Source organism: Nelumbo lutea, chromosome 6, assembly GCF_056320005.1.
Source record: "Nelumbo lutea isolate HS-2025 chromosome 6, American lotus-T2T, whole genome shotgun sequence".
In the NCBI taxonomy this organism is placed as follows: domain Eukaryota; kingdom Viridiplantae; phylum Streptophyta; class Magnoliopsida; order Proteales; family Nelumbonaceae; genus Nelumbo; species Nelumbo lutea.
In genome coordinates, this window is record NC_142689.1 from 68,981,478 (window position 1) to 69,007,740 (window position 26,263).

The 26,263-nt window shown below is 39.5% G+C and overlaps 1 protein-coding gene across 5 annotated transcripts in view; it reads left to right on the plus strand.

Moving 5' to 3' along the window:
- Positions 1–26,263, plus strand: part of LOC148849489 (MATE efflux family protein) — a 53,077-nt gene that overhangs the window by 14,276 nt on the left and 12,538 nt on the right. For all 5 annotated transcript variants that reach the window (XR_016100711.1, XM_088949542.1, XM_088949539.1 and 2 more), the window contains exons 7-9: positions 12,422–12,518; positions 12,597–12,697; positions 14,670–14,833. Coding sequence is in view for 4 of the 5 variants with exons in the window: in XM_088949542.1 (XP_088805668.1) it covers positions 12,422–12,518; positions 12,597–12,697; positions 14,670–14,833 (362 nt within the window). In the remaining variant the exon portion in view is untranslated. The remainder of the gene's footprint in view (positions 1–12,421; positions 12,519–12,596; positions 12,698–14,669; positions 14,834–26,263) is intronic.

Genomic DNA, 26,263 nt, shown 5'->3' on the forward strand with positions numbered 1-26,263 from the left:
GAATGGTTCCTGAGCCGTCTCATTCCAAACCAGTTCACAAAAAAAAGAAATCAAAATTTTACAAAAAGAAAGAAGAAAAAAGAAATAGGAAACCAAACTTTTCTAAAAGAAAAAAAAACAAAAGCCCAACTTGTTTTAAGTGTGGAAAAAAGGGAAATTACGCTAAAAGTGTTTCAAAAATACAAAAAAGGTGAATGAATTAGGAGAAGATTCAGGCGAAATTAATGTATTGACCCTAGATGAAGAACACCTCTTAGAAATTTTGGAGGAAATTCCTGATGAGGTGTAAAGAGACTAGGCCGAATGGGCCCTAACAGCCTCTTATGTGATATCCTTTAATTTATCTTTTATTTTATGTTGATGTACTGTTGGAAGGGTGAGTTGAAGAAACTGTAGCTTCCGGGTGATTTAGGAGCCTCCCATACTTCTCAAAATCTAGTTTCATTGCAGCCAATTGCTCAATAGTTGATTTTTCATCACTTTCCATACTTCCCCCCTTAGGTACTGTAGCAGCATTAGTAGTTTTGGATTTTCCCACCTGACTGCCCTTCTTAGGGTTATTATTGTTCTTAAACCTATCGGGAAGAAGTTCAGGATGAAGCTTCCAGCAGGTGTCCTTTGTATGTCATGGTTTCTTGCAATATTCACACAACTGCTCTCTTTTCTCAGTAGGGCCCTTCGGTTTCATTCCCGCATGTGCAAAATGTTCTGTAGATGGACTCTGCAACTGCACCTGCCGCCTACTCTCCTCACTACTTATCATAGCATATGCCTGTGAAAGAGTAACCTCATCCCTGGCCAAAATGTTATGTCTGATAATATCAAACTCAGGGTTGAGTCCAGTGAGAAACTCAAACACCCTATTTTCTCTCCACTAGCTTTCTATACATTTCAGCATCCTTTTTACTCTCCTATACCACTGTTTCCATAACATCAATTTCCTGCCATAGGGACTTTAGTATGGAGTAGTAAATTAACACACTCTTCTCCCCCTGTCTCAGGTTCTTCACATCACTTTTCAATTTGTATGCTCTGGCTACATTCAGTTTCTGTTAATAGGTCTCAGTTACACTGTCCCATATCTCCTTAGCCGAAGGCATCCAGAGATAGTGTTGGCTTATATGAGGTTGCATAGAGTTGACTAACCATCCTATAACAGTATAGTTCTGGGCCGAATACTGTTAAAATACATCTTATCACTTCTCTCTTGGCATGACTCACTTCCGGGTTGTTTATGGCCGGGACCCTCCCCGTCTATTGTCTTATGAACCAGGTTCAACACGGTTGGAAGAAGTGGATCGTGGCCTGCAGGACCGTGATGCCCTCCTCGCCGAAGTCTCCCTACGCTTACAATAGGCTCGGGCACGCATGAAGAACGCCTACGATCAGCACTACAGGGAAGTAACCTTTGAACCCGAGTAGTTTGTATGGCTGAAGCTCCAACCCTATCGACAACACTCCCTCAGGCGCAGAGCTTTCCCTAAACTGGCCCCCAAATTCTACGGGCCCTTCAAGAATTTACGGCGGATCAGGAAGGTTGCATATCAACTCGAGCTACCAGACCACAACAGACTCCATGATACCTTCCACGTTTCCTTACTCAAGCCATTTACAGGGACTCCTTCGGAGAAGATACCTCCCTTGCCACCCTTAAAGGACGACAGACCCATTCTCCAACTTCGGGCTCTTGTCCGGTCCTGCGTCAATCGGGGGACCTTAGAAGTGCTAGTGGAGTGGGACGAACTACCATTAGCTGAGACCACCTGGATTCCCTGGTCTGATCTTCACAACGCCTATCCAGATCTCGAGCTTGGGGACAAGCTCGTTGCCCAGGAGGGGTGTGATGTTATGGATGCATTCGTGGGAAGGACATACCGCTGCCGGCAACAGGAGTGAGGGGGGCCCACACAAAAACTTATCTTGCCACGTCAGCTCATTTGCTCGCCAATTGTTTATCTTGCCAGCTCGTCAATAGTTTACGTATTCCAGTTCTGTTCTTACTTATCTATTAGAGATAGGAGCTAAGTTCTATTAGAAGTCTGCTAAAAGTAGGAGTTTGATTTGAAGTTGGACTGTCCTAGCTTAGTCGAATGGAATAAGGAGTCTCCTCTTGTAATCTCCTATTTAAGGAGTTGTGATTTGGGAATAAAGCATTCAGTTTTGCAGTTAAGAGAAGAGTGAGGAGAGTTCGGGTGGTCTCTTGGACAAATCACCCATTCGGTTGCCACAATAGGGTCTGCACGCAAGGGAAGGCGCAAGGGGAAGCAAGAGGTTCTCCTTGTGGACCGACCTGTGACGAGATCCTACGCCCGTACCCATAACAAAGTACCCATATGTATAATGCAGGTGTAGCATTCTACCACCTCCTATATTTCTGAGGTGAGTTCTTACCTTTTTCGCAAATACTGGAGGAAGACCAGAGATAAACTGTTCTTTCCAATAATTTTGCTTGGAGTCGGGGAGTCTGTGTACTTTAGACAGAAAGACGTCTTTATACCATCTAAAATCAGATAATGTTTTACATCTTAGATTTATTAATTGTTCACTTAACCTTTCATTCATATTTTCTGATTCTTCTATAAAATGACTAAGAATGTTGAGAATCAGTGTTGTGACGACATCATGAATTGGCCATCAGCGTCTCTTTTGACAGAATTTAGGATGAATTCTTTTTCTATTTCGGTCAAGTAGTTATGCCACCAGCCCTTTAATTGTCCTATAAAGGACTTAGCAATTATTGTGGCGATAACCTTTTCATCATTCCCAGCTAATTTACTAGCGCTGGCATACATCGTCATGTGATGTATCATCTCATGAATCTGATATTCAGATTTTCCATCTAAATTTCATTCATAAAAGGTATTCCAATTATAGCCAACTTGGGGCTTAACCGGTTATTCAATTAATAAATCAATTGGTGTATGCCTAGGGTAATAAGGCTTCTTGCTTTGATAAGAGATCTTATTTATCTCTGCTAAAGATTCTTCTAAATCTTTAATCGATTCTGCATTTTCTTCTTCACAGCCCTCTTCCTCACTTAGTAAATTTACTGAGTGAGAGTCTGAGGCCTTTTCTACCTTCTCTATTTTGAGAAAGTTGTCCTTTTCTCCCTTTTCCCATTTTAAGGGAGAAATTAACCTCGTTGTTAACCAATAGTCTGTGCCCTTGTCAGCTTTAGGTTTAGATGCCTCTCCTTTTTCCCATTTTGAAGAGGAGATTAACTTTGTAGATAGCTCCTTGTAGCTTACCTTTGATAAATCAAAAGGAGTTTTTTGAATCTTCATATCAGTTGTGAAATTTGACATTACTGCCATAGGTTTTTCCCTTTCGCTCATGGTTCTAGAAACCTCTAAAGAACTTAATAGGTTTTCTATTCTATTAGTTTGTTTGCCTAGAACATTAAGGCATATATATATATATATATATATATATATATATATATATATATATATATATTGATCAATAGCACATTCATTAGCAACTTCATTAAATCAGGAAAAAGATGATTACAAAGAAGAAGAAAAGCACTCTTGTCTTCCACATACAGCTTGAGCACTTAAGAAAAGAAAAGGAAATGGAAATAGTCGTTTACAAATTGGCCCAAAACATTGAGTCCCTTTCTACCCCTTGTTTAGCTTTTCCATCAGCCAAGGAATTAGCCGATCTTTGAACCCACCTCATCTTCACTTCCATCTCCCTCACCAGCCACTTAAACTTTTTCCTCTCATTACTGTAATTCCATAGACTACTGTTATCTTTATTCAGCCACCCTATTACCACCTCTGAGTCCCCTTCAATTATGATTTTTCTAATATTCATCTCCTTGGCTTTCTGGATCCCTTCCATAACTGCATAAATCTCAGCTCTAAGGGAGTCCCCCACTCCAATTGGGCCTGAGTATAATGCAGAAATGACCCCATTCTCATCCCTGAAAACACCTCCAATCCCTGGCTGTCCAGGGTTCCCTCTACTACTGCCATCAAAATTCAGTTTTAAGAATCCAGCAGGTGGGGGGTCCAAGGCACACTCATTGCTGATTTGCTCTGTGAACAGTTAGCAATTTCTCCCCACTTCCTCAGCATGTCATCCACTGTGTAATATGTAAATAGCACTAAGGATTTCAGCCAGTGTACAACCCTGATATGAATTGTGGCCCTCAGTTCATCAGCCCCCCTCTCGACTTCTGAAAAGATCCTGGAGTTTCTTTCTTCCCAAAGTGACCAACATACTGCAGCCCTCAGTCCCCTCCACATAATCTTTCCTCTTTTCACTCCCCACCTAAAAAAAGAAGGGGAGAATAGACTCTGCATGTTTGATGGGGGATTCCAGCAACTCCAAAAGAGAGAAAAGGCCCACTCCCAAACAAACTTTGCATATTGGCAAGATACCAGTAAGTGGAAACCAGTTCCCCTCTCCGCTTTGCAGAGAACACACCAATGAGGAGACAAGCAAGTTTTAGGTCTCTTTTTTGGGAGCAAATCACCAGTTTTAATAGGTTTCCCAACGAAAACTACCAACCCTAGGAGGAACTGGTCTGTAGCAAACCTCCTTAACCGGGAAAGGGGGGGTAACAGGATCAGTGGACTGGCTTAAAACTTTAAAGAAGGAAGCACAAGAAAAAGAGCCAGTTGCAAATTCTAGAGTCCATGTTTGAGGGGTCTAAGAAGACATTATCAAGGAGATCAAGGAGGATCGAGATACTATCGAGGTTCGAGTCCCTCACAGCCCTTCTCAGACCCAAGTTCCACCTAGGCCCATAATTGGAAGAGGAAGGGGTGGTGAAAGAAGAAACTGGCTCATTCTTAAGGTCCAAAAGAGCATACAAAGAAGGAAACTGATCTTTTAAAGGTACAGTCCCCACCCAAATATGTTCCCAAACTTTTATGGAGTTACTTGAATTCAAGTCATACCTGATATAAGGGGAGAAAACTAGTAGCAGATCATGAATTGCTTTCCAAGGAAAGGTACTTGTGGTCCTAGCTCTGATTCCAGCATCCCATCCATTTTGCTCCAGCCCATGTATGCTTGCCACTATCCTAACCCACAACTTCTCCTTCTCCAAAGGAAATCTCCACAACGACTTCCCCATAAGAGCCATATTTCTTTTTCTAATGTTCCCTAGCCCCAAACCACCACAGTTTTTACTCCTGGTCACCACCTTCCATCTAACTCTATGATCCCTTTTCTCCTCTCCCGGCTCCCAAAGGAAGTCTCTCATCATCCTCTCAAGTGTGGCCTTAATCAGTGTAATCCTTCCACCTAGAGAGAGGTAATTCTTTTTCCAGGATGCAAGTCTCTTTTCAAATCTTTCCACCACCGGGTTCCAAAAGCTCTCTCTCTTAGGGTTGTCACCTAGAGGCAACCCAAGATAATTTAAAGGCCATTCCGAAACTTCACACCCAAGCACTTCAGCACTCTCCCTGATCTCTCCCTCTTCCAAGTTTATACTCACTACACAGCTTTTCCCAAAGTTCACCTTCAAATTTGACATTTGCTCAAAAAGTTGTATCACCAACTTCATGTTCCTAATAAAACCCACATTACCTCTTTAGCAGAATAAAATTGTATCATCAACAAACTGTAAATGGGTGAGGGGTGTTTCCTCCCTTCCAACCCTCCATCCTTTGATAAGACCTCTAGAATCTGCCCTGTTTATCAACTTCTCCAAAACATCAGCAATTAGAATGAACAAGAAGGGAGAGAGGGGGTCTCCTTGTCTTATACCTCTAATGGCTGGAAAGAAATCTAGCACTGTCCCATTCACTAGCACTGAATAATGGCAGTTTCGAACACAACCCATGATCTATTTACACCATCTAACCCCAAACCCGAATTTAGTCATAACCTTCCTCAAAAACTCCTAGTCCACCAAATCATAAGCCTTTTCCAAGTCCAACTTACACACCATCCCCTTCTTTTTATCCTTCTTAAAACTCTCCACACTCTCATTAACAATGAGGGTTTGGTCTGTAATCTGTCTTTCACTCACAAAGGCTCCTTGATTTTGTGCAATGATGTCTGACAATACCTCCTTCAGCCTTAAAGACAACACCTCCTTCAGCCTTAAAGACAACACCTGTGCAATAATCTTATATAGGCTATTAACCAAACTGATTGGTCTGAAATCCTTTGGGTGAGAGGCCTCTTTCTTTTTTGGAATCAAAGCTTTGAAGGTGGAGTTCACTCCTAGGTTAACAATGCCTCTCCTATGAAACTCCTCAAACACCCGCAGAAGGTCATCTTTCAAAATATCCCAGCAATCTTAATAAAAAGCCATTGTGAATCCATTCGGCACTGGGGCTTTTGTTCTATCCATAGAAAACACATCCTCCTTGATTTCTTCCAACTCAAACCTTCTTTCTAGCCTTCTCCTATTGTCCCTCCCTACATCTGGCCAGTCCAACCCTTCTACCCACACCCCACCACTTACAGGCCTTCTTAGAATGGATTTGAAATGTTCAACACTTGCCCTGACAATTTACTACCAATTTGGATATAAAATTCCTCCTCCTCCTTCCATCTTACAAAGATTGAAAATACCTGGTGTTCCTATCTCCCTCTTGTAGCCATTTACACCTAGACTTTTGCCTCCAGCAGATTTCCTCCTTATGTAGGCAGTCCTCTAACTCCTTTCTCAAGTCTCTTCTAAGTTTAATGTCTCCCTCTCCAAATAGTATTAATGGAGGATTTTTTCAAGTTTTCCTTTGATCACCAATCCTCTCTTGGCATTAGCTCTCTATGTCCTATCTTTCATAAAAGACCCATGAGATTTCAAGGCCAGTCAACACCTCAGCATCTATTGAACCCAAAGAGCTTGAAGATCACCAGCGATGTCTTCCGTTGAACCAAGAGTCTGAGTTTTCTGAATGATGGGCAAAAATAGCCTTTTTAATTCTTCCGTTAACGGACTGACGGTAAGGAAGATTTAGTCAATTGTCAGAAACGGTAGGGGTATTTTAAGACAATACTAAAATAATAGGGGTATAGTTTGTCAATAGCCTCCCTATTCACCCCCTGCTTGGCCAGCCCATCTGCAAGTGAGTTAGCAGACCTCTTCACCCGGCTATAGTGTATCTCAATATCTCTGCCCACCCAACAGAATTTTTTCTTTTCATTGTTATATCTCCACAAGCCATTGTCCACTTCCTTCAGCCATATAGTCACCACCTTTGAGTCACCTTCCAAGACCAAGCGTCTGATATTTAGTTCCCTTGCTCTTTGAATTCCTTCCAGAGCTGCAAGGATCTCAGCCCTGAGAGAGTTTTCTTCCCCAATGGGGCCTGAGAACAAAGCAATAATAACCCCCTCCTCATTCCTGAACATTCCCCCAATCCCAGAAGGTCCTGGATTCCCCAAACTACTGCCATTAAAATTCAGTTTTATACATCCAGAGGGAGGGGGGACCATGAGTGACTAGGAGACCTCTTACACAGCAGAAGTAGCTATCTCTTTCCAGTTTCTTAATAAGTCAGCCATAGTAAAGTCTGAAAACTGCTCCATAGATTTTAGCCAATGGACAGCCCTTAAGAGAACTAGATCTAATAGGTTTGCCAGGGACCTGTCCATGTCTGAGAAGATTCGTAGATTTCCTTCTTCCCCAAGGGACCAACATATGGCTGCCCTAATACTCCACATAATCTTCCCTCTCTTCTTAGGTCAGCTGAAAAATGTAGGAGAGAACAGCCTCTGGACACTCTTGGGAGGATTCCAAGAACACCCAATGAGGGAAAGAGCTCACTCCTAAACAGTTTTAGCAACCTTACAAGAAACCATAAGGTGGTAACCAGTTTCCCCATCAGCTTTACAAAGAGTTGCCAAAGCAGTTCGATGAGAAACACCTACATCCTAGCAATTATCCAACCGACCATGGGTGGTCGCCAAATTTGACGAGAACGACAGGAAGAGGATAGTGGGTGGAACAAGAACAACTTTCAACAAATACCAATATACTCCAGTGACTGGTGACACCGGGTATTCTCCTCAAGCCAGTAGGGATCTTGACGGGAGTTGCGGTTCCTCCAAGCCCAGGGTTACTGTTGTGATGCCCCTAGAGGCTAGATGTGAATCTGAAAAATCAGATTCGATGACATCAGAATCTTTTGTTTTGGCGGAATCAGAGAGGTTGAAAGAGGGGAGGTGACAGTTCAGAAAAGAAGTGTTAGTGCTGATGCTGAGTTGAAAACTGAAGGTGAGGTTACAGGAAAGGAAGTGTCAACCGGTGAAGAACCCCCTGAAGGACAAGGTGAAAACATTGTAGACGATAGTTGGCTTTACGAGGAGGTAAAGGTTGGAAGGGTGGGAGCCGACTTTGGTATAGGGAGCAATCTTGAGGAGGAGGAACAGACTAATGAGATAACCAATAAGAAGCTTTGTAGTTTGAGAAGCCATAACATCGTTCATGTAACAAAGATTTTTTCAAGGCTAAAACTCGGCTTGATGGGGGCAGGACCTACAAAAAAAATACAAATGGGTGTACAAGAGGAGAAGAGTGAGAAACAATGGGGCATCTGATACAGTTCATAGGGAGGCAACACAGCAAACTCAAGTCTTTGGTCCCACTTCAGATGGAGGAACATCAGGAAAGCGAGCTGAATGGGGTTGAGCATAACACTGGTGCAAACAGGCTGCCAAGTAGTGATATTATAGACAGAAATTCAGGTGGCGTAGCCCACTAGAAATTAGTGGAGAGAGAGGTTACGATTGGGAAAAGTCTGGGTCTGTGTTTCTTGGGTGGAGGGGGGGAGGGGTTTGCTAGGAGAGCCTTTGAGGAATTCGAAAAAAGAAAAAAAGGAGAAATTGAAGAAAAAAATTATCTCGGCAGGAAGCAAAGGATGGGATGAGGATGTCTCAGATCAAGAAGATATTCTCAGGGATGAAGATTGAAGGGGGACGATTCAGGGAGGAATTTTTGAGGTGGGTCAGTTGGTCGGTGATTGTTGTATTTTTCAGTATCTGTTTTGTGTATGTTAAGGGTATTTGCTTGGCTTATTCTGGGTATATGGGGGTGTTGTTGCTCTTTGGTGATATCTTATCACCTCTGTTGTATTTCATTCCTTTTTATTTTAATAATTTTTTTTGATCAGTGAAAGTAATTTTATTAATTAGTGCAAAGATTGGGTAGCCTCGGCTACCCGCTACCCCACTGTCCAAAAAACATTCCACCCAAATTTGCCTTACAATCTTACAATAGAGCCCAGAAACATTGTTCCCTATTAGCCCCTTGCTTTGCTAGCTGATCCACGAACCCATTTGCCACTCTTGGAGTCCACTGAACTAATAATTGAATGTCCTTTGTGATGTGCTTAATTTTCTTGATCTCATTTCCGAATATCCATGGAGTCTTTCGATCCTGTTTTACTCAGCTTATAATCACTTTGGAGTCGCCTTCAACAACCAACTTTTACACGCCTATTTCCATGGCTTTTTGTATTCCGAAAACCATTGCTTTTAGTTCAGCTGTAATGGAGTCCCCCACCCAATAGGGCCGGAAAAGAGCCCCACTACACTCCCTGTGTCATCTCTTATAACCCCACCAATTCCAGCCATGCCTGGATTGCCAAAACTGCTCCCATCAAAGTTTAATTTGAGGAAACCAGATTCAGGAGGATCCCAACTTCTTACTGCCTTATTTTTTGCAAATGACGAGAATGCAACAGTCCAATTCTTGAAAATATCATCCACAGTAAAATCTGAGAATAAATCCATCAATTTTATCCATGAGATCACTTTTAACATTGTCCCTTCTATCAGTATTTCCTTGAACCTTTTCTGTCCTTCAAAATTCTCTGATTTCTTTCCTCCCATAACATTCAGAGTACTGCCGCCCGTGTGCATCTCCATAGAGTTTTTCCTCTTCATTTTGGCCACCTGAAAGTGGAGGCTTCAAAAAGTCTTGCCAAGCTCACCGGGGTGTCCCACCTGCATCCAAAGAGAGAAAAAAACCAATCCGAGATGCTGCTAGCTACAGGACAGGAAACACAAATATGAAGAGCAGTTTCGCTATTTGATTCACACAAACAACACCAATTTGGTGAGGGGCACCAGCCAGGCCTCTTCCTCTGCATCAGATCACAGGTGTTAATTGCACCATGGTAAATCTCCCAACAAAAAGTACCCACTTTAGGGGGAATAGGGCAACACCAGACTTGTCGGACTGGAAATTGGACCCTGGGTTGGAAAGAAGTCAGGGTCTTGAAGAAAGATGCACAACTGAAAGCTCCAAGAGGGTTAGGAGTCCAGATTCTAGTGTCTTGTTTAGCAAGATTAATAAAAACCCCGTCAAGCAGCTGAATGATAGAAGACACCAAATCCAACTCTGAGTCTCGCACATTTCTGCGGAGACCCAGATTCCAAGCAAAACCAGATTGTGATGGAGAAGTGGATAGGAAATCAGCAACCGGTTTGCCCTTAAGGCAGGACAAAGCATAAATTGAAGGGAATAAGGTCTTTAGAGAAGATTCACTCATCCATACATCTTCCCAAAATCTAGATTTATTACCTGAGTTGAGATCAAACCTGACAGGATTGAGGAACAATGGAAGTAGTTTGTGAATCGCTTTCCACAGTGAAGCACTAGAAACCCTGTAAGACACTCTAGCATCCTAACCATTTTCAGAGAGCCCATGAATACTAGTCACAATCTTGTGCCACAGCCTGTCAGTTTCTTGTGGGAACCTCCATGACCACTTTCCTAGTAGAGCCTCGTTCTTCTCCTTCAACCTTCCTAAACCCAATCCTCCACATTCTTTCCTCCGATACTAGCTCCCATCTTACTAAATGATCTTTCTTCTTCTCGCCCAGTTCCCACAAAAATTTCCTCATTATTCTCTCTAGTTTCTTTCCCACAGCTTGAGGCATGCTAAACATCAAGAGGTTGTAAACTGGCATGTTTGCTAGGGTAGACTTAATAAGAGTAATCCTTCCCCTCCAAAGAAATATAGTTCCTCTTCCACGTAGTGAGTTTCTTTTCAAACCTTTCCACAATTGAATTCTAAAATCCTACACTTCTGGGATTAGCACCAAGGGGAAGGCCTAAATACTTGAGTGGCCAATCACTTCTTAAGCAACCTAGCTCCTCAGCCCACACATTAACATCTTCTTGTGTTAAATTGATCCTGCCACCAGACTCTTATTAAGGTTCACTCTCAGATTTGTCACCTTTTCAAAGAGTTTTACCAGAAATCGTAGGTTTCTTGCTCCTAACTCATCACCATCCTCACAAAAAATAATGATATCATCTGCAAATTGTAGATGAGTTAGCACCACCCTCTCCCTTCCTACTTTCCAACCCTTTACAGACTAGTCTCCTCTGCCTTTGAGATCAATCTGCCAAAGACCTCGGCTAAAATGGTGAAGAGGAAAGGGGATAAAGGGTCCCCTTGTCTCACTCCTCTTAGGGCACCAAAGAAATCCTTGACTGCACCATTTTACCAACACAGAGAAGTGAGAAGATTGTAGGCATCCTTTAATCCATTTACACCATCTTGCACCAAAACCACACTTCCTTAATGCTTAATTTTTTTTTTCAATAATAGGGAAAGGAAGGGTGAAGAAACCATTGAAAATGTTTCTATTAAAGTGGCACATTGGGTGAAAACTACGGAGGTTTTTTCATGTTTCACAGTGGATGATATTATTAGAAATTGGAGATAGGTGAAAAATCCATCCTCAAGCACCTCTAGACCAATAGTTTATTGGTACCCCCACCATCAGGTACAATAAAGCTAAATTTTGATGGATGCAGCTTGGGTAATATGGGACAATTGGAAGTGGGTGGAGCATTCAGAAATGAGTATTGACACATCTTAGATGTCTTTTCCAGACCTTTAGGGGTTAGAGATTCAACTAAGCAGAAGGGTGGTCAGTTCTTATGCTTAAGAAGGGAAAAAGTACTCAACTTGAGAAATTTGGAAGTTGAAGGTGATTCCAAGTTGTAATGGACTGGTTGAATGGTACAAGGAGACTCCTTGGAAATATAGATTTGTTTTAAGAGATCTACAAAGATTAATGGGAGAGATAAGGGTGCAGGTGAGATGGATATCAAGAGCAATTAATGGGCTGGTAGATGGGTTGGCAAAGTAAGGGGGGCATCAAAGGAACGAATGTATTGGGGACAGGTTGCTTAAGAGGGGGAAGTTGTATTCTCTGAGGTGGTTGGTTGAGGCTAACTATCCTTAATGGGGTCTTTGATCATATTGTAATAAAAGCTCATTCATTATTCATAAAAAAATAAATAAAATATTGTTTTTGCTGGCAATATCTTATCATTTGGTCATCTACGAAAAAATATCTTATCCTTATGTTTGCTGCCATCATTTGTGTGCTCTATTTGCCTATCCATGAAATAGTTCTTGGATTCAATTTTCATGGCCATGCACTGCCATTTCCTTCCTGGTAGCTGACATAATTGAGCAATGTGCAGGAGCTGGAAATTTATTAGCTGTATTTTTGTTTCCCATTCTTATTTATTACTGCCGCCTCGGTGTTACTGGTGCTGCCATTTCGACTGTTTCATCTCAGTATGTTCTTCCACATTTCATTATCTTTATCACACTTAATTCAACCATGACCTTCTATGTCTTGTCTTGAACTTTCAGGTATGTTGTCAGCTTTTTTATGCTATGGTTTCTTAACAAGAAGGCTGTGTTGTTACCTCCCAAGCTGGAAAATTTGCATTTCGGTGGCTATTTGAAATCTGGTGTGTATCTTATAGTTGTAAATAACCACTTTGGGCTTCTTTCCTATTTTACCAAAAAAAATTAAGCAATTCTTTGGCTTGATCAGTCTATGCTTTAACTGTATGACAGAAATTAAATGTCTTTAAATTTGAATATTATTCTGCATCCTAGAATTAGAATTGAGCACAAAGTTCTAGCATATACAATTTGTATATTTTTGATGCCTCTTTGGATTTCTCATGTATATCAGCTCTACATGAAATGGGCTTTGTCCATGGCTTTGTACATAAACAGATATGCCAATTAGTCAATCCCTTGAACTAAATTAGGAGCAACTTCCTTTCCCAGTTTTCCTTCACCTAGAAAGCTGATATAATTCTATCAATTATACATCAGCACATCTATCAATCCTTTGTTTACTTAAATTGAGCTCAATTTTGTTTTCCTTTTTTTTTATCAGCAACTATTATTAACTTTGTTTTTTTGATCAGTGAAAGATAATTTTATTAATTTTAAAACAGATTACCAGTATTTTACAGAGTAATAAAATAAAGAAAGGTTCAAGAATACAAGGATCATCAACCCTCTATTTTTTAACACATTCAAAACTACAGTTTTGCCCAAAATAGAGAAGGCCTATCAATTCTCTGTTTTGCTAGGGTATCTGCCAGTCCATTTGCTGTCCTTTTGGTCCACCCAAATGTAGAGTTAAATTTCTTAGCCAGTAGCTCAGTCTCCTGGATTGCAAATCTGTACTTCCATGGTGCTGAGCTCACTTGCTTAGCCCAAGAGATGACTAACAGTGAGTCCCCTTCCACTTCCAATTCTCTAGCTTCTAAATGCACTGCTAATTTCAAACCTTGCAAGAGTTTCATTGTCTCTGTCTGAACCGAGTCTCCATGCCCAATTGGTCCTAAGAATAACACCACAATCTCTCCAAGATGATTTCTGAAAACTCCTCCTATTCCAGCCCTCCCCAGGTTCCTAAAGGAGCTACCATCAAAGTTCATCTTCAATTTATTTGGCCCTGGTGGTTTCCTATCCACCTTGGTCCGTTCTTTTTGGAATTCTATTTGTGCCACCTCCTTCCATTTTCTTATATGTTATTTGTTGAAAAATCTTTGAAGATATCTAATGTTTTTACCCAGTGTGCAGATCTGATTTTTATAGTTTCAATTACTTCCTCCTTAGATCTGCTCTTCTCAGAGAAAATCCTTCGGTTTCTTTCTTCCCAGATGGTCCAAACTATAGCTGCTCTTGTTACCCTCCATAAGCATTTTGCCCTTTTTATCTGTTGCCGCAGGACATTGGATCTAAAAAGGCTGACCACATCTTGTGGAGAAGTCCATCTGCATCGAAAGAGTGAGGAAAAGTAATCCCAAATACAAGACACAAAAGAGCAGGGAATTAGTAAATGAGGAAGGGTCTCACCACTAGCCAAACAGAGGATACAAACATGAGGAGAAAGGCACTTTGCTGGCCTTATTTTCATTGGCAGGAAATTAACTTTATTTCTTTGCTAAAAATAATGGTATATGCACGGTAATGTTACAAACAACCCTTTGTTGGCCTAATCCCACCAGCAACACATGATTTCCTTGCAAATTGCCCCAATTTTTTTTTTTTAATATTTTAATTTTTTTGCTTCCAAGCTGTAGCAGACTTTGTAATTGACATTCACTTGTATTTCTCAGCTCTTCTGCCAGTTGTCTTATCTCCTCCATAATGCTTCTATATACCCATGAATTTGTATTAGGAGAATTGTAAAAATTAAACTAAGTTTAACCCATACCTTCAAGTAAGGAGTATAATTTAGAATTCCTACCTTTCATGATGAGGAAATAACTTATTTTACAGGTTGGTGATGTGGTTTCATTAAAAAACTCTAGTTTTTGGGTTCTATCTGTAGGACTTATTTCAATTTGTAATGTCTTTGCCAAAGTCTCAAGCACACAACAGAATAACTGTAAAAACTGCATTGTTCTTTGTTAGGTGGTTTCCTTCTTGCAAGAACTCTGGCTGTTCTTATTACACTGACTCTTGGGACATCAATGGCTGCTCGTCAAGGACCATTAGCTATGGCTGCTCACCAGATATGTTTGCAAGTGTGGTTGGCCGTGTCTCTCCTTACAGATGCGCTTGCTGCATCTGGCCAGGTATAGGACCTGATAGTGGTTACTGATTACCACCTTTTAATGATGGCAACCATCAATTAACCTTTGAATTTCTCTTTAATAAGCATTAAATAAGCTAATCTCCAACTTTTCTTAGAATAAAATGGATTTCTTAAAATAAAAACAAAGAATTGGTTGGTTTATTCCCACAAGAGATGTTGCAGGTCTCTTCCCCTTCTCTTATCACTCCTGGTTTTCTTTATTCTTTTTTTTCCTAGAAAGTATCGTGATCAATGCCAGAAGACATGAACATGCAAAACATGTTAAAACAGCCACATGTTTCTTTATTATTTTTGGGTCCTTTACTAAAACACACCCCTATAGTTTCACATAATTATTAAGATCTATCCTACAGTTCGCATATTACTAAGACACCCTCTTTACTTTGCAATCGCTTTACTTATTGCTGGTTCTCTTAGACACAAGTATAAAATGACATTTTTGACCTTAATGTCTATTTGAACAAAATAATTAAAAGAAAAGAAATAACTAAAATCTGTACAAGCATGGCCTGAAAAAGAAGTGTTTGGTTTCTATAAAAACCTATACAAGGAGGGGATGCAGGTGAGGCTTGGGGTGGAGGATATTCAGTTTAACAGTTTATCAGAGTCACAGAAACTGGATATTGAGAAGCCTTTCTCGGAAGATGAGGTCTGGAAGGTAATAGTTGGGTTGGAAGGAAAGAAAACACCAGGGCATGATGGTTTCACCATTTTATTTTTTAAGAGGTGCTGGGAATTCTTGAAGTTAGATGTCATGAGGGTGTTGAATGAGTTTCACGAGAAAGGAGCCTTGGAATGCAGCCTAAATGCCATGTTTATATGCTTAATTCCTAAAGACAGTGGGTTCACCTGTATCTTGGACTACAGACCGATAAGCTTACTGGGCAGTTTTTATAAAATCCTAGCTAAGACATGCAAACAGAATGTATGTATATCTTAAGGAGCTTATTTCGCAGTCCTGGGGATATTTCATTCCCGACAGGCTGATGCTGGAAGGGTTTTGGTAACGAACGAGTTAATTGACTCAAGGATCCGGAGTGGGAGGGTGGGGTGATTTGCAAGATTGATCTAGAGAAGGCTTACAACCATGTTAACCAGAGATTCCTGGAGAAGATGAACTTTGGTATCAAGTGGAGAAATTGGGTTAAGGTCTGCATTTCAATGGCCAAGTTCTCCATACTCTTAAATGGGTCCTCCTCAGGTTTCTTTGAAAGTTCCAGGGGCCTTTGGCAATGGATCCTTTCCCCGCTGTTATGTGTGGTGGGGGCACTTGTGAGAATGACAAAAAGAGCTACAGAGGGGGGTTGTCGAAAGGTTTCAAGGTCGTTGGATGATACCTTGTTCTTCTTAGAGGCAGACAAGAACCAGCTTTTCCACCTTACGATGCTACTTGCTTGGTTTGAAGTGGTGTCTGGACTGCAGGTGAATTTCCAAAAGAGTGAAATATTTTTGGTGGGTGAGGCCGTAGAGGGTCAAAACTTAGCAGCTGAACTGGGTCGTAAGATAGGGTAGTCTACCTACAAAATGTTTGGGCCTTCCAATTGGTGCAAAATGCACATTCGGAGCATTTGGGAACTGGTGATTGAAAAGATGGAGATTTAGGTACCTATTCAAGGGTGCTAAGATGACTACTAAATAGTTAACTAGTAAACTTTCCTACTTATTTCCCGACTTTGTTTCCAATCCCTGCTATAGTGGCATGCAGGTTGGAAAAAGTTAGGGATTTTCTCTGGAGTGGCAAAGATTGGGCACACAAAATCCACCAAGTTCAGTGGGAAAAGGTTTGTAGTATTGTAAGTACATGTAGTTTACCATCGCACCGATTACAATGAGGATCTTGATGGCACAAAGGTAATCATGATACGAGCCACGATGAACATTTAATTTTCCATTAAAATCACCATAGGTGTGATCGCACGGCTTTGCGGTCATTCCCGATACAGGATCTCGGGCAAGCATAAAAGGGGCTGAAGTTAGAAATGCACCCATATGAGAATCTTAGAGGATATGGAAACCCCAATCCCAAAAGATCCTCATTGGATACATGGCAAAACCCCAATAGACACTTCAACAAATCATGGACACTTTCCTGAAAAATGAAGAACACTTCCTTTTAACCCTAGCCATGCAACTATAAAAGGGAGACAACTCTCCTCCCACGGGAGACACTACCAATAGCCCTAACCCTAGGGTTTCTTAGGGGACCTCTCTCCCTCTTCTTCTTTCTTCCCCACCGTTCTCTCCAGACCTTTGGAGGCTTGACCAACCACTTATCGAAGTCCATGGCTATTACAAGTTCAGTTGGAAAAGGTGTGTAGTCCTTTGTCTGTGGGAGGCCTTGAGGTGTAGATTGTGAGTTAGTTTCTTAGTGTGGTCCTTGGAAGTAGGGGTGGCCACGAGCCGAGCTCTTCACGAGCTACTCGAGCTCGGCTTGTGAAAAGCTCTATTCGGTTTTAACTGAGCTTCGAGAGCTCGAGCCCAATTTATAGGCTCAATTAATAGATGAGCCAAGGTTGAATATATATATAATAAAATTATAGAAAATAGTATATATAATAAAAATATTATAATTCTTAATTTTTTAAATATCAAATAAAAATATTTTTCATATATAATATTTTATTTTTATAAAACCTTTTTTCTCAAATTGAGCTCGAGCCGAGCTGAGCTCGAGCTTATGAGTTTTTGACTCGAGCCAAGCTCGAGCTCAATGTTCTAGCTCGAACCGAGCTCGAGCTCGAATCCACCCCTACTTGGAAGGAGATTTAGCTGTCTTTTGCACCCACTAAAGTTAACTTCTTGGTATGGTTTGTTGTGAATGGGAAATGCCTCACTAAAGCCTAGCTAGCTAGAATTTTTTTTGATGAATGTCTAGCTAGCTAGAATTGGAGAAGGGGACTCTCTCAGGGCCGAGATCTTTGTGGTTTTGGAAGGAATCCAAAGAGCAAGACAATTGAACATTATAAGATTGGTCCTTGAAGGTGGTTCGGTGGTGGTTTGATGGCTAAAGGTAGACAACATTACCATGTGGAGCTATAGCAATCAAAGGAAAAAGTTCAAATTGTTTGCTAGGGACATTGAGGTGAAAAGAAATGCCAACTCATTTGCCGATGGGTTAGCTAAGCAAGGGGTGAATAGGGTGTCTTTGTTTTGTGCTAATTTCTAATTCATCTGTTTTTGTAATTTGTTGATGGGGAGTTAAGTCATTTTGTATCCCCTATATCTTGTAATTGCTTCCTTCTGTTTTAATAAAGCTGATTGTTATTGATAAAAAAAAGTATAGCTAGAAAGAAGGGGTTTGGGGTTTTTAATTCTTTGGAGTGCTTGATGTCTGGTCAAGCAAGAGAGTTAGTGGATCATTTGTTCCTGCATTGCAGGGTTGCTGGTCTGCTAGACAACCACTTCTGTAAGCTTCTAAATGTTAGCTGGTGTCTTCCAAAGAGTTTCTTTAACCTGTTTAAGGATTGGAAGCTATGGGTGTTGATTCCCCTAGTGGTCAATTGGATTGTTTGGAAAGAGAGAAATCGAAGGGTGTTTTGAGTCCAACAAGTTCTGAAGATGATGTGTTGCATGGGGCTCTAGCAACTTTACTGTTTTTTTTTTTTTTTTTTTTTGATAGAAACCAAGAGGGGCTACACAAGACAGGGAGTAGTATGTCCCCATAAATCAGACTTAGAAATACAAGCTAGATTCCATTGGAAGATCACTAAGATTGAGACTTACTATACCCTGTAGGGAAGAAAAAGCTTGATTGGCGAGCCATTCTGCTGCTTGATTAGCTTCCCGATACACATGATTGTAGACCAAGTCTTCGTTTGCTCGATTCTTCAAATCCAAACACTCTTCAATGATGTTCCGTAGATTCCATGGGAGTCGATGAGCCATTTCAGACAAGAAATCACGATCAAAGAGTCGCCTTCAATGATGATGGAATGGTTTGGGAAATTCACTGCCAAGTTGTGGGCCTCCCACGCAGCCTAAGCTTCCACCAAGTTGGTTGTTGTAGAACCTAAGTGGTAAGCCTTGTAATCTACCATCTCACCCATGAAGTTCCTAGCTATGGCTGCGACTGAGTACAACCCATTGTTTAGCTAGGACGCATCGAAGTTAATTTTGATAGTACCAGTATTTGGAGTTTTCCACACAACATACTTGCACGACTAATGGGAATCAACTCCATTAGGCTTCAAATTGGTTTCATAATATTCCGAAAAGGACGATAGAGCTCTTTGAATCACCACTTGAATAGGGGTTAACACATTATTAAAGGATTTTTGGTTTCTATTTTTCTAGATATACCATAATAAGAATGCACACTTTTCTCTTTCATTGCTTCCTCCATCTGAATTTTGCTTACCAATTTCAAGCCACCAATCTTCCAATGAAAGATTCTATCCTAAAGGACCCTCCAAAATGGGATTTATGGCATCCCAAATTTGTTTAACAAGTGCACAATTCTTAAAAATATGATCCGCATCCTCATTATCTCCTCAAAGCTACATTTTCCATCCATACTTAAACCTCTATTTTGCAGAAGCAATTTTGTTGGGAGTATTTTATTCAAAAGGAGATAGAGAAAAGTTTTCAATTTAGGTGGACAATTTATCTTCCAAATAGTTGAATTCCACTTTGGGTTCAACTCTTCATGAAAAGACAAGTTACATTTTAATTTATAAGCAAACTTAATTGAGAAATTTCCATCACAGCCAAGTCTCCACACTAATTTATCTTCTTTTTGATTTGAGGGGATAAAGATTGATTTTATTTTCCCCCAAATATTCAAAGGAACTAAGCCACAAATTCTATTTTAAATCCATACGCTCTTATTCTGATCAATAACCTCAATAAGAAGGAGATTATCATTTTCAATCCTATCAGGAGGAATAATTTGGTCCAAGGAGGTATTGCCAACCCATGTATCTTTCCAAAACTTGATAGATTTTCCATTGTTTATTTCCCAACATAACCCTTTTTTAAGGAGATCTCTCCCCTTAAGGATACCTCTCCAAGCCCATGATATACCTTTCTTTTCCTTCACATTCCAAAAGTCTTTTTTTTGAAGATACTTTGTTTTAATAATTTTAACCCTAAGGTTATCACTGTTAACTAATATTTTCAAACCCAACTTTGCTAAATTGGCTTCATTAACCCAATGGAGGTTTTTTAACCCCAAACCACCCCAACATTTTGGGGTACACACCTTGTTCCAACCAATCAAATGAACCGTCTTTTTTTTTCACTAGAATTTTTCCATAAGGAGTTCCTTTGGCTTTTATCAATTTCATCAATGATATTTTGGGGAAGCTTGAAAGAACTTATGAGGAATTGCGGCATTGTATTCGTTGTAGCATTCAGAAAGGTCATTCTACGTACCAAGGATAGTGTTTTTTTTCCAGCTTGCCAGTTTGCTATTAACCCTTTCCTTAAGATTCAAGAATGTGCTCTTTGAAACTCTATCATTTATTATGGGGGCTCCCAAATAAATATCAGACTTTGCTTGGATTGGGATCTTTAGAATTTTTGCTATGATTTTTTGGAATCTCATTGGCGTTTTTTTCGAGAATTGGAGTGTAGATTTGGAAAATTTTGGGCATTGGCTAGCGTCACAATAAAATTAGTGAGAATGTCTTTTATTTTCAAACATCCTGTAGTCGAGGTCGCAATGAAAATCAATCAGTCATCTTTAAACTGTAAAATTGGAATTTTTGGACTTCCTTTGGCAACCTTACAACCAATTTGGTTTTTCTTAGCTAGAGATTCTTTTTCAAGTTTATTTGCTAATGCTTCTGCACAGAGAACAAAAATATAGGGAGAAAGAGGATCTCCCTGTTTGATCCCTCTAGAAGGGGTAAATTCCATAGAGGGGCTACCATTTATTAAAATTTGATAAGATACCTTCTTTATACATTCCATAGCCCAACTAATCCATTTCTCATGAAATCCAAATTTCCTCAAGACTTTCTCAATGAAATCCCATTCTAATTTATCATAAGCATTTTCCATGTCAATTTTGTAGGCAAGCATACCGGTTTTTCCTTTCTTCTTTCTCATTGTATGTAACATTTCATGAGCAATAAGAAAGTTGTAATTAATCTGCATGTTATGCACAAAGGCACTTTGGTATGGAGATATAATATTATCCAAAAAAAGCTTAATTCCGTTAACAAGGAGTTTTGAAATGATTTTGTAGATGACATTGCATAAACTTATGGGCCTATAGTTGTTAACATTTTTAGGGTTCCCATTTTTTGGGATGAGTGTGATAAAAGTTTTGTTTAGAATTCGATACAATTTCCCAAAATGGAAGAAAGCCTTAACAGCTTTACAAACGGAATCTTTTGTGATGTCCTAGAAGTTTTTGAAAAATAGTGCATTAAGACCATCCAGACTAGGAGCTTTGAGTTCTTTGATTGATTTAAGAGCTTCAACAATTTCCTCATCAATGACCTCCCTAATAATTGATCTATTTTGATCCTCAGTTATACAGTTATTGATCTCTTTAATAAAATCGTCTATTCCTCTTGTCTCTTTTGTTTGAAATCTTTGCTTGAATTTCTCATAAAAGACACATAATATTCCCTCTTGATCTTCAATTCTTTCACCCTTGTCATTTTTAATAGCAATAATTCTGTTTCTAGATTTTCTTATAGTCATTGAAGTATGGAAAAACTTATTGTTTTTATCCCCAAGTTTAACCCACTCGATTATTGATTTTTGTGCCCAATACGCTTCCTCTTTAGTAAGAATATTATTTGGTTGGATATCCTCAAGAGAATTTAAAATTGTTTTGTTTTTTCTTAAAAATATTTTCAAATTGTTTTTCATTCCAAATTTTCAGCATTGTCACCACTTTATTTCTTCTCTTTACGAATTGGATTGCTTTAGAACCAGAGCATTCAACGTTCCAAGCTTTAGATATGTCCTCTTGTACACTAGGATCTAAGCACCACATCTGTTCGAATCTATAGGGCCTCGAACCTTTAGATCCGTTTGAAGGATGGGGGGGGGTGTGGTTCGAGGAAAGGAATGGTAAATTTTGCAGAGTGCTATTGGGGAATAGTCTCCTCCAATCATTGTTAACAAGAGTCCAGTCCAAATGCTCCCAAGTGACTTTATTTTTCCATGTGAATTGGAGACCCTTAATTTCCAACTCCATAAGGATACAATCATTAAGGAGCTGGTTGAAATCCCTTGTTTGTCTCACCATGACCTCTCTCCCTCCTTTCTTGTTATCACTTGTCTTGAAAGAATTGAAATCACCAACAAGGCACCAAGGCTCAGTTATTGTTTCTAAAATGTCTTTAATCCATTCCCAGACTACTAGGGGGCACATAAGCAAAAATGCACATTCAAGATTTGTTTGAAGATAAATCAGTTATGCTAACATGAATAAGTCTGTCATTAGAAAATATTATATGGAGATTACATAAATTTTTTTCCCATAAAATCCAAAGACCCCCAACAGAACCAACAGAATCAACTAGAAAATAGTTTTCAAACTTCAAAGATTTCACTATCTTTCTTGCACGAAGTGGAGTTGTGGTCTGCCCGCACCCCTGATGTTCCAGATAAGTAGTTTCATTATTCACCTCGGTTCTGTTTGGACCCATATTGTCCCATCCAAGAAGATCATGATCATTCTCATAGTCTTCCCCATGCTGGTTTTTCTTAATTGTCATTTCTTCAGTTGGTTCTGCAGTCTCATTTTGGAGTTGCTCCGTCCAGTCTCCCTCCATATCGTCGTCCCCTTCATCATCTCCTTCCCCAATTGCTTCATTTCCTACGTCTTCCTCCTTGTCATCAAGCCCATTTTCATTATGGTCATCTTTCATTCTTGCAAATCAACCTCATAAACATTAACATTTGCTTTGTCCTTAATTAAAACTTTCCTTTTAGAATGAAAATTATTTGTCTCAACAAAGTTTGTCTCTTTGAAATATTTTTGTACCTTTTTCTCAACCCATCGTTTTTGTTGGACATTTGTGGTAGGTTTAATGATGGCATGACCAGGATTTTTGAATTTGGTCTTAGCAACTCCATTAGTATAGTCCAAACACAATTCCAACCAGGGGATTTTCAAGTGAGTACGAAAATTGCGCTTGTTGACAAGGCTTTTCCCTGTTGCGTTCATAACCCCTTGTGCCGACCACCCTCATATTACTTGGAGTTTTTTTATGAAAACTAATCTTTTTCCTGCGGCTGACAGTAATCCACCCTCTTGATTATTGTCGTTTTGCTTAGCTTTTGGACATTCATAGGCTTTGTGACCTCACCAACCACAATTGATGCAAAGGTCATAAAAATTTTCACAGAAAACTTTAATACTATTCTGCTCTTCCTCAGAAGTGAGGAGGATTTCAAGGATGAAAGGTTTGGTGAGGTTCACTCTCACGCAAACCCTTGGATACAATGTACGTGACATTTTGATGGTATCATCATCAAGTTTTAACACTTCTTCTACTTCCTGAAGGATAACTTCCAAGTTGTCTTTTGACCAACACTCTAGGTAATCTAGGCAATCTTATCCAGATATCTGCTGACTCAATTTTAGCTTTTAACATATTGAAACCAGGTTCCAAGGAACTAAAGCTAAGTACTTACCATTCACCATCCAGGGTCCAATCTTTAGGACTTTGTCATAGTCACCCTGCGAAGAAAAAGTTGTGAGAAAGAAGTCATTACTGATCGTTTGAATGTCAGTTTTGTTATCCACCTGCCAGTCTCTTTCTTTGTCAAGTATGGCCTTAAGAGGCTCCGGATTCCCTAGGATCTTTGCATACAGACTTAAAGCCCATCTCTCTTCAAGCATTCTTTTTCCTTTCAGAGTATCCAGATTAATGGCTCTAGCCACCTTCAAACCTTGTTTATCATCCTTACTTTGTCGTTGCCGGTGCCCATTGTCATTCTGAAAGTCACGCATGAGGGATCTTTTTGCTTTGCTGGTTTCTCCTATCTCCCATCTGTTCAGCATGATGGTTTCATTGTTAGCTTCTTTTGGCACAGTCAAGGGAGATACTGGACAAAATGGAGAGTTTGTGTTATCTCTATTGTCAGGTTTTATCCTATATACACTCACCAGGATCTCCGTGTGCCTGAACTTGAAAGTGTGACTGTTCGTTTCTTGCATGCACCGCCCACAGTGTATGGTGTTTTTCTTCATTAATGCTTCTCTGTAGCTATAATCATGCACCTGCTCATGTGCGTCCAACCTCTCGTCTTCCACACTCCTATGTCCCTTAGGTGCTCTCTCCACCTTTAAATGTTGATTTCCTTTGGGTTCTATTTCCCAAGTTATCTGATGGTTCCAATGAGAGGTCTTGTATTCTTTTTTGGGTTCCCCATGGAAGAGTAATAAATTCTCTTGATTCACACATGAAGAAAACTTATTTTGTTTGTCAAAATTATTTGATTTACACCTATTTGAGTTTTTTTCCACGTGAATCTCTGTCATGGGTTTATTGCTTCCTTCAGTTTCCAAAGTTTTTCCATTGGTTGAAGAGTGGTTCATTTGGGCTCTTGCTTCCTTCAGTTTCCAATGTATTTCCATTGGATGAGGAGGCTGGTTCATTTGGGTTCGCGTGCATCTTCCTTTTCTCTTTTTTGATTTCCCCATAACTTACGTAATCACCGGAGCTTGCTTTTTGAATTTTATCTGTTAAGTTCTTCAGCATCTTTTCCACTTTATCTTCCCATGGCTACGTCTTTCTCCATTTACATCAAGGTTCCATTCCTTTTAATTAATAGCATTTAAGAAAAGACAAGGGACCACCATGAATGGTTTTTTCCTTGTCCTTGAGTGAACTACAGTTTATGTAGATGGTCTGAGAATCGTCACAGTTTGTAACCTCTGTGTGATCCTTGCCTTTAAACTGTACTGGTTTTGTACCACAAGTATTGCCATTCACCACTTGGGTTTTTATCACCTTCGGTTTCCTGGTTATCGCAGAACATTTTCCTGCCCCCTTTTTGTCTGGATTTCCTATTTTTTCAGGATTTTTCCTTAGGAAAATTTTGATAATTTCAGGCATTTTTTCCTGCATGCAAGTAGTATTTTCTGTAATTTTTAACAGATGGCTATCTTCCATCTTTACTTCTTTGTGCGAAGTATAAGATTTGCCGAAAGTTTCCTTTCTTGATTTGCTTTGAACTTTTCCATTATCGATGACTGTCAGTTCTCTAGCTATATGATTCTCTATTATCATTTGAGCTCACCTCTTAAATTTTTTCCTGGACTCTTTTACTCCCGTTACATCACAGCCTATTCTGCCTCAATAATATGAATCTAGCTTAAATTAGAACGAAGTAAAGAAAACCAAAAACAGAAAGAAAACTGAAAACAGAACTCCTACTAATAGGCAAATAACATGAACTCCTACACCAGGAAATAGAGATAAGAAAAAACAAAGAACCAAAACTCTAAATGGACCTATGGTCGGACTAAATCTCTAAAAGAACCTACGAAAAAAGACCTTAACTAAAACAAAACCAGGAGTTTTGATCTGAGTTAAAACAAAGAACAGAAGAAGAAAGAAAACACTTCCCAGAAGCCAAGCCATCACCCCATGCAAGATGGCTGATCAGCTCATGAACAGTTCAGAAGTCTCCCATATCTTCACTTTTTTGAGCCTTTTTTTTTTTTGCCAATTTGTAATCTCATGCTGGAGTATACTCTTTCTTAGGGTTTCTCCTGGGTTTTTTCTTTGGGGGGCATGGGTTTTAAATGGCCCTTTAGATGTATAGTTTCTGGCTGTACATGCTTACTTACAAGGATCATACATGTAATTTTGATTTTCAATATTGGAGATCAATACAATACGTTACCTTTTTCTCAAAAAAAAAAAAAAAAGAAGTAACTGAAATGTCAATTTGGAATAATAGAAAATAATAAAAAAAAAGTAAAATAGACAATATGGGAAAATAACAGAAAGTAATAAATTAAAATAGAAAATAAAGGAAGATAACAGACAAGAAAAAATAAAAATAAAGTGGACAATAAAAAATATTTGTTTGTTATTGTCTATTTTACTCTTACTTTTATTTCTATTATCATCCTTTGTTTTTGCTTTAATTTTTTATTTTTTGTTTTTTCCTATTACTTTTTTGTTTTATTTTTGGAATAAAATGATGTTTTTTCTGATGAATAATAAAGCATTTCATTAAAATTTTTTTAAGATGGGTTTACAATTGATACAACATTTAGTTTTCCCAAGAGGCACGAGATGCAACCTCAAAATCAAAATAAATTACAGTGTAGCCCAGAAAAATTGACCCCTATTCACCCCTTGCTTAGCTAGTAGGTCTGCCAGCTCATTTGCCAATCTCTCCCACTGAATTCTGACTTATATTTAGAAGTTAGCCATTTGAATCTTCTCATTGCCCCCCTGAAAGGCCAAGCCGCTGTCTCTGGTTC